The sequence below is a fragment of the Pteropus medius genome, unplaced genomic scaffold, assembly GCF_902729225.1.
Source record: "Pteropus medius unplaced genomic scaffold, Ma_sr-lr_union100, whole genome shotgun sequence".
In the NCBI taxonomy this organism is placed as follows: Eukaryota; Metazoa; Chordata; class Mammalia; order Chiroptera; family Pteropodidae; genus Pteropus; species Pteropus medius.
The window spans coordinates 9,457,300-9,466,706 of NW_024349803.1; the positions used below are offsets into that span (position 1 = coordinate 9,457,300).

The following is a 9,407-nucleotide window of genomic DNA, read 5'->3' on the forward strand; positions in this document are numbered from 1 at the left end:
GATCTAATTTATTGTCCTTAGGAAGCTCATTCTCTTCTTAAGGAGTTAGACAATTAAAACAAATAAAATACAATTTTATAACAAGGTGTAGAGGAGCCCAAACAGAGATACCAGGAATATCTAAACAGGTCAGTAGGCAAAACAGGAGACTCTCAGGAGAAGATCTTGGTTGCTGCGTAGAGTTTGAAAAGATTGAGTACTCTAAAAGGAACTGATTTGGCAGTAAAGATATGACATAGCTTTATAATAACGGTTTAAATTGAGTAGTTTTAGTAGAATGGTAGAGATAGGTGACCAGATTATAAGTGTTAGGAGTGAGTGAGTGATGAAAAGTTGAAGGATAAAAGACGACTTTTTAAATAATGTCATAGTTTACAAGTAGTAGCAGAATTGAAGTAATTTTATTTGAGAATAGAAGCAATCTGAGTGTGTTTTTAGAAACAGGAGAGACTGAGTAAGAGGGAAACGAGGATGGCCAAGAGTTTCAAAGGAGGAAGGAAAGATGGTAGCAAGAACCCAGAAGGGATTCCGGTCAAGATGGCATGGAAGTAGATGCTGTGCTTGCCTCCTCTCACGACCGCATCAGAATTACAGTGAAACTACAGAACCTTCACTGGGAGTCACCTGAGGTCTGGCTGAACAAAAGTCCTACAATTGGGGACATACATAAGAGGTCACCCCAAGACTGATAGGAGGAGGAGAGATGCGAAACAAACCAGTCCCACAACCGCGTGTGGCAATCAAGAATCGGGAGGGTTATCATGGCTCTAGAGTACCCCACTTCAAGGAGTGAGGGGTCCTAGATCCACACTAGGCTCCCGAGCCCAGGGTTCCAGTGCCAGGAAGAGAAGTCTCCACAATCTCTGACTGTAAAAACCAGGGGAGATTGTGGATGAAAGAGACAGAGGACTGCAGGAGTAGCAGACATTCCTCTTAAAGAGCCTGCACATGTATGGACCTTCTGAGTGACAGACTCAACTTGCTCTGAGCTCCAGCACTGGGGCAGTTGCTCAAAGAGTGCTAGGGACACATGGAGAGGAACAGAGTTATCTGGCTTTAGAGTGAGGGTTGGAAGGGTGGCTTTCTCTCCGACAGAAGTGCAGGCACTATCTGTTGTTCTTTTGTTGAGCCCTTCCCACTCCCAGCATGCAAATGCAGGTGGCCACCGTACCTGAGTCTTCATTAGCCTGGTTAACACAGGTCGCTCTGCCAAGATGATTCCCTGAGACCCCACCTCTCCCAACTTGCAGGCCAACCCAAACTGCCTCCAGCGGTTTTTTCCATACAAATGACCTGTCTTGGCTCATGCTGTGGACTTTACTAAAATCTCTTAAAGGCTCACAATAATACCCAAAGGAGCAGCAACCGATCTTGGTGTGCCCTGAACCTCTTGCTGAGCAGCCCCAAGCCTGGCACTAGCAACAGCTGGCCTTGGTTCCTGGTTTGGCCTTTTGAGTCACCTATAAAGCCTAGCATAGGTGGCAGCTATCTGCAAATTGCTTGGTGACTCTTACCAGGTGGCCTTAGAAGTACACAGGCTATGGCTGAACTTGGTCTACACCTGGGCCCCTCCCAGGAGGCCCTTGGCCTGGCACACCCAGTGGCCTCTTTTGACCAGTGCAGGAGCTGGAGTACCACCCAGGACTGCATTTAGGAGGACACACCCAAAGGACAGACTGAGCAGGCACCAGAGCTCTCCTAGATTGAATCCTGCTCTGTAGGGTTAGCCCCTCGCTGCCAGTCCTCATAACCAATCAGCCTGAGGGTCAGTCCCTCCCACTGACATGCAAACAGCTCAACTACAACAGGAGGGCACACACAACCCACATGAGGGACATACCTTGAGCACCTGGCTTAGATGACCAGGGAGGACTGTGCCACTGGGCCCCACAGGATACCTACTATATAATGTCACTCTCCTAAGACCAGGAGACTTAAGAGCCCTACCTGAAACATAGAAACAAACACAAGTAGGCAACCAAAATGGGGAGACAAAGAAACATGTCCCACATGAATGAACAGAACAAAGCTCCAAAAAAAGAACTCAACAAAATGGAGACAAGCAATCTACCAGATGCAGAGTTCAAAATAACTGGTATAAGGATGCTCAAGGAACTTAGGGGAAGAGTAGATGAACTCAGTGAGAATTTTAACAAAGAGACAGAAAACATAAATATGGAGATGGAAAACAAAAGGAAACCAGTCAGAAATAATGAATATAATATCTGAGACGAAGAGTACATTAGAGGGAATCAACAAGTTGGATGAAGCAGAGGACTGAATCAGCGATTTAGAGGATGGGGTAGCCAAGGACACTCAATCAGAACAGCAATTAGAAAAAAGGAATCCAAAAAAATGAGCATAGTTTAAGAAGCCTCTAGGACAATATCAAGTGTACCAACATTTGCATCATAGGGGTACCAGGAAGGGAAGAGAAAGCAAGAAATTGAAAACCTATTTGAAGAAATAATGATGGAAAACTTTCCTAACTTGGTAAAGGAAATAGACAAACAGCTCCAGGAAGTTCAGAGAGTCCCAAACAAGATGAACCCAGAGAGACCAAGACCCATCATAATTAAAATGCTAAAAAGAGAATCTTAAGCAGCAAGAAGAAAACAGTTACCTATAAGAGAGCTCCCATAAGACTGTTAGCCAAATTCTCAACATAAACTTTGCAGTCCAGAAGAGATTGGCACAAAATATTCAAAGTGATGAAGAGGAAGGATCTACAACCAAGATTACTTTACCCAGCAAAGTTAAAGAGCTTCACAGACAAGAAAAAACTGAGGGAGTTAATCACCACCAAGCCAGTATTACAGGAAATGTTGAAGGGACTTCTTTAAGAAGAAGAAGAAATGTATTAAAAATATGAATAATAAAACAGCAATAACTACCTATCTATGAACAGGTACTTCAAATGAAAAAGGAATGATCCAGTCAAAAGAAAGAGTAGCTGAATGGATAAGAAAACAAGACCCTTACATATGCTGCCTACAAGAGACTCACTTCAGATTGAAAGACACATACAGACTGAAAGTAAAGGGATGAAAAAAGATGTTGCATGAAAATGGAAACAAACAAAAAGCTGGGTAGCAATACTTATACCAGACAAAATGGACTTTAAAACAAAGGCTATAACAAGAGACAAAGAAGGACCCAGTAATTACACTTCTGGGTAGTTATCTAAAGAAACCCAAAATACTACTTTGAAGGGATATGTGTATCCATATGTTCATTGCAGCATTATTTACAGTAGCCAAGATATGGAGACTACCTGAGTGTCCATCAATAGATGAATGGATAAACTGGAGGTGGTACTTATATACAATGGAACATTACTCATCTATAAAAAAGAATGAAACCTTGTCATCTGCAACAACATGGATGGACCTAGAAGGTATTGTGCTGAGTGAAGTAAGTCAGATAAAGACAAGTGCTGCATGATTTCACTTGTGGAATCTAAAGAACGAAATAAAAACAGAAACAAACTTAAAGATAACAGAACATTTTGAGGATTAGCAGATGGGAGAGGTTTAGGATAAGTGAAAAAGGGGAAACGGATTAAGACGTACAAATTGGTAGTTAGAAAATAGTCATGGAGATGTAAACTATAGCATAAGGAACATAGTAATACAGTAATAACTTTATGGTGTCAGGTATTAGATTTATTGGAGCGATCACTTTGTAAGTTATGTAAATGTCTAATCACTGTGTTGTACACCTGAAACTAATACAATATTGTATGCCAACTATAGTTCAAAAATAAAAAATATTTTTAAAAAAAACCCTGAAGGATCAGTGCTTAGAGAGTTGGGTGAAGAAAAAGAGTGAGGTAATGAGCCTTTTGAGAGTGAGAAGGTATTTGAGAAGTTTTACCGAGGAATGCCTCAGTTTTCTCGATAAAAGTAGAACACAAAGTCTCGTGCTAAGAAATGAGCAGCAGTGGGGAAAAAAAAGAAAGAAATGAGCAGTGGTGAAAAGGCTCATTGATGTAGCATACATTTGTGATGATAGTACCATATGGTGATTTTCTCATTTCTTTCAACAAATATATATTAAGCATCTACCGTGTGAGATTCTTAGAATTACATGCATGAACACAGACAAAATCCCTGTCCTTGTGGAGCTACATGTGAATGGAGTGAGAGGAGGCAAACAAGTAAATAATATATTATTTTAAAATAAACATATGAGGTAATAGAACAGCCTGGGTCTTGGAACTTAGCATAGCTACAATTTTATATTGCATATCAAGTTGTAATTTAAGTTATTGTTTTATTTCTATACAGCTAATTGTAGAATTTAGGCAAAACAAGTAAGACAAAAAGAATATAGGTTTGGTAGAGCCTTTATGTAATTAGATTGTAGCTATGAGAGAAGTCTATATTTACATTTAAAATTAATTTAGGACAACTTTATAATTATGTTATGCAGTTATTTCAGTGCTTTTGACTAAAAAGATGAGAAGGTAAACTGTCATATAATTGTGGTTAAGTGTTCGGTTTTGAAAAGAATTTGTGAAGGGGTTGATTGAAAGATAAAAATTTCCAGTTATAAATAAGTCATGGAGATGTTAAAAAAAAAAATTATTATCTATGTTTAAAGTGTTAAAAAAACTACAGAGTTTTGAAGATCTTTTTTGGATAGTGAATAAGTTGGGGGTTTTTTGGTTATCATTTTGTGTTCTCTTCTCATTACTCCTTTTATTTAAACAGGCATTGGGAAAGTGAAAAGAAAACCTAGTGTGCCAGATTCTGCATCTCCTGCTGATGATAGCTTTGTTGACCCAGGAGAACGTCTCTATGACCTCAACATGCCTGCATATGTGAAATTTAACTACATGGCAGAGAGAGAGGACGAATTATCATTGATAAAAGGGACGAAGGTGATCGTCATGGAGAAATGCAGTGATGGGTGGTGGCGAGGTAGCTACAATGGACAAGTTGGATGGTTCCCTTCAAACTATGTAACTGAGGAAGGTGACAGTCCTTTGGGTGACCATGTGGGTTCTTTGTCAGAGAAATTAGCTGCAGTCGTCAATAACCTAAATACTGGGCAAGTGTTGCATGTGGTGCAGGCTCTTTACCCATTCAGCTCGTCCAATGATGAAGAACTTAATTTTGAGAAAGGAGATGTAATGGATGTTATTGAAAAACCTGAAAATGACCCCGAATGGTGGAAATGCAGGAAGATCAATGGAATGGTCGGTCTGGTGCCAAAAAACTATGTTACCATCATGCAGAATAATCCCTTAACCTCAGGTTTGGAACCCTCACCTCCACAGTGTGATTACATTAGGCCTTCACTCACTGGAAAGTTTGCTGGCAATCCTTGGTATTATGGGAAAGTCACCAGGCATCAAGCAGAAATGGCATTAAATGAAAGAGGGCACGAAGGTGATTTCCTCATTCGTGATAGTGAGTCTTCGGTAAGTTGGTTTTCAAAGGTAAATAGAAATAGAGCTCTGGGTATTAAAAAAATAATTAGAAAATTTGAGAGGCTTTACTAAAATTAACCAGGTAGTATGTTGGGATATAAGCATAAATGTTCTGAAGCTAAAGGCAATGCACTTTCCAACTGTATTTATTTTGAATAAAATATAGCCCTAGTGGGGAGATACTACAGTGGATTATTTGGCCTTGTCTAGTTCTGTTGGTTTTGCATTTCTGAAATATTTTCTGTTATGTTAAACTGAAAAACAGAGAAAATTTAATGCTGGCTTCTTCATTGAGAGTAGAATAGTGCAGTAGACTAAACTGGGAAAACATTTCTTAAATTGCATTTTGGATGCACTGTCCTTATAAATGAAGGAAATCTCTAAATTTAAAAAATCGGTATTTAAGTTTCTTCATAAATTGGTTGTTTGGAAGTTGAAATACTTTTCTTATATACCTCGAAAAGCTTTTTTAACAGTATTTAAAATACATTTGCAATAAAAAGATAAATTTTATTCTAATACTTATAAAACAATAAAACTATAACACCATAAAAATTGAATAAGAAAATAGTTATATGGGCTCTTTTGGGTACTGTCTATTTGATGATACTCATTTCCCTTAAAAAACGGCCTTTATTTTTCCTTGATAAAGGAAGAATGCTGTTTCCATTTTCAAATCATTATAAGTATTGGCTTTGTGTGTATTTAGTTATACAAAAGTGAATGTGTGATTGTACAAAAGGTTGAAAAAAAGTCAAGATTATCTTAGGTGATGCGAGTAGTAGGGGTGTGTGTGCGTGTGTGTATGTGTGTGTGTGTGAGAGGGAGGGAGGGAGGGAGGGAGAAAAAGAGAGAGGAAAGAGATTGAGATTAATTGAACTGCCAATGTATGTGAAGTTCAGGAAATCAGGCTTCTATATAACCCCTCAGGAAGAGCAGATGGTTGGTTAGGAATAGTGGTTGGATTTGTTTTCTTTTACATACCTGACCTGGCTCTGCTTTCCAGGACAAGCAGTGGGCAGAGGGGTTAGGAAGGGAGTGACCTTGGAGTGGGTGGTAAAGTAACTATAAGTATGGGATGTTTTGAAGAAGCCCACTGTTTGAAACTCTGGCAGTAATTGTATAAAAAGAGGCTTTTGGATTAATACAGATTACTCAAAAAGAGTTAGGTTTAAAAAAGTCTGATTGGAGAAGTAGCTTAATTGCAGAATACTGTGTATTTTCTTATAAGTAATTGAGTATAGATGGTAGCCAAAATATACCATTATTTCTAGCAGTAAAATTTTTAAAGTAAAGGTCATAGGCGTATTTTGTTTAAGCAGAATGTTTTTTAAACATTTGAATTTATTATCAATATTTAGATATTGGGAAATATAAAGATTCAGACATCAGATTCTCTTTTTAAAATAGGAAGACCTGTCATCATTGAGCCAGTATGCCTCAAGGCAACAATCATAGCTAAGTGGTCACCTCCTTTAGACTAGGGCTTAAGCATAGCCCCTCGGGAAGCGTAGGTGGTTGATGATAGTGAAGAGTGGCACTGTAGTTCCCTCTGTATATCCACCCTGTCAGTTGTTTACTTTTTTGTTTGTTTGTTTTTGGCCCCTTGTAGGCGTATGAGTTTATGACCTAATAAGTTTATATTAGTTCTCATTTTTGTGTCCTTCATCTTTGAGAATTCAGAATATTATCAGCTACTCTGTAATGACAACTACTGTTAGCTACTAATTTAAAATCAGTGGATGTCTTGGATTTTCTCATATGTTTCTCCAGTAGTCTGACTGGACAGAAAATAGCTGCTTCCCATGTTAAACTAAAGGACTTGCTGTGGGTGTTAGGTAGAACATGCTAGTTAAGGGACTTTGGAGTATGACTGTTTGGGTTTGAATCCTGGCTCTTTTGTGGCCTAGACAGTTGATCTTGAACAACTTAGCTTCTCTCAGCCTTGATTTTCTCAGCTGTAAAACGGATTTGTTTTCAGGCATAAAGGACATAATCTGTTTAAATAATTTGGCATAGTAGTGCCTAGTATTTAATAAATGCTCACATTTAAGATGTTATTTAATATAAAATGTTAATGTCTTTCAAAATGTTTACCCCGAATGTTTTTTCTCTTTTAGCCAAATGATTTCTCAGTATCACTAAAAGCACAAGGGAAAAACAAGCATTTTAAAGTCCAACTAAAAGAGACTGTCTACTGCATTGGGCAGCGTAAATTCAGCACCATGGAAGAACTTGTAGAACATTACAAAAAGGCACCAATTTTTACAAGTGAACAAGGAGAAAAATTATATCTTATCAAGCATTTATCATGATACTGCTGACCAGAAATGACTGCTGCACAGCTCTAATTCATCATGTAATCGAGGACTGAGAAAATGTCAGTCCAGTCATGCTAGATTGGATATTGCTGTTCCTAACTCTATATGAGAATTGACTATAATACATAAGTATTTTTATTATAACTCATTCCATACCTATATACTACATATGCAAAACATCTGCATAGAGCAATTCCTTATCCTTAGTCTTCTGTTTTATTGTTTCCTTTGCTGTTTTTCTCTTTGCTTCTAATACTAAGGTTTATATTTTGAAAGAAAAATCTTTATATGGAAGAATTTCTTCATTGCCTTTCCTTTATTTCCTTGTAAGGGCACCATATTAGTCACTGCCTCAATGGTTTCTCTTCATATAAAATTATTATATCAATATATGGCATATGCTAAAATAAATTTCTTGGAGAGTGTTAATCTTTTCTGTGACTAAATAGCAATAATAAATGGAAAATTAGAAATTATATTGTATCTGCCACAAGCCATTGTAAATATCAAGTGTCTTGTGTCTGCCATTATTTTAAAAAATTCATTCATTGTCTTCACTGTAAAGCAAAACAAATGGGACGTAGGTTAGAAAATATATCTCGTACAATTTTAATTTACAACTGTTGGAAACAAAAATCTCCAAATTTCTAAGAATTTTTGGTGCTTCTCTCTCATCTGTTTATTCAAGAGGACAAAGCAGTCTGGGATATTTAGCTTTTCAATGGATGCTATAGAATTATTTTTTTTCTAGTGTTATTTTACCAAAGCATTATATATTAGGATATTTTATCTGTGCCAATGTGAAAAAAGCTATGGCCAAATTTTGGGGAAATTGGAGGCCAAGTGATTTCCCCTTTACCCCATCCCTAAATATCAGTAATTATTGGGCATAGTATTTCTACTATTTTCATTTCCTCCTTTCAGCTTTGAGTTTTATTGACTGGGACACTAAAATTTGTGTATACCTAAGGAAAAGGTGAGATGTGTTCATGGTTACAGAAAGTATTTTTTAAATCATATATTTTTGTAGGTGCTTCTATTATGTTTTTGTTTACCAAGCAGAAGTTTGGGTGTATGGACGAGAGGCTGCTATAGAATATCAAATCTACTTCTGTAGGTCACAGAAGAAAACCAGTTGTATTTTTATGGTCATAGCTTTTCCCCCCATTATAAATTCTGGAGATACAAATTTAAGCAAAGTAACCTTTTGTATTTTAATTGAAAATATTTACTAAAACTTAGTAAACAGTAAGAAGTCATAAATATCTTCTAAAATTTCCACAATGCAGCCTAGGCAAATGAATGTTTCTATCCTTAATGTTATAAACAGACATTAAATACACCAGAATTTCTGATGTTAAAATTGAAGTCATCTAATTCATGAGGTTTTATTTTAAATATATATTCTTTATTCTTTAAATCTTAAAATCATTTTAAAAGACATTGCCACTGGGTGGCAGCCCTGGCTTCTTGCACTGAGCTATAGGAGTCAGCAAATACAATTAAGACATTGATGTACAAATTTTCATCTTTATAACATCTGCTTTTAAAGCCTTTAAGTTTATATTCCATTATCTTTCTCAGTTCAATTCTCCTTTGTTTATTAAGATGATTGTTAGTAGATAAGTTTAATGGAAATGAAAGTTTTG

General features: G+C 37.1%; 1 protein-coding gene across 3 annotated transcripts in view; it reads left to right on the forward strand.

Moving 5' to 3' along the window:
• NCK1 (NCK adaptor protein 1) overlaps positions 1–9,121 on the forward strand; it is a 76,303-nt gene extending 67,182 nt beyond the window's left edge. For all 3 annotated transcript variants that reach the window (XM_039837239.1, XM_039837240.1, XM_039837241.1), the window contains 2 exons: positions 4,716–5,428; positions 7,558–9,121. In XM_039837239.1, coding sequence (XP_039693173.1) covers positions 4,716–5,428; positions 7,558–7,752 — 908 coding nt within the window. In that variant the 3' untranslated portion in view covers positions 7,753–9,121. The remainder of the gene's footprint in view (positions 1–4,715; positions 5,429–7,557) is intronic.
• Positions 9,122–9,407: the final 286 nt, after the last annotated feature.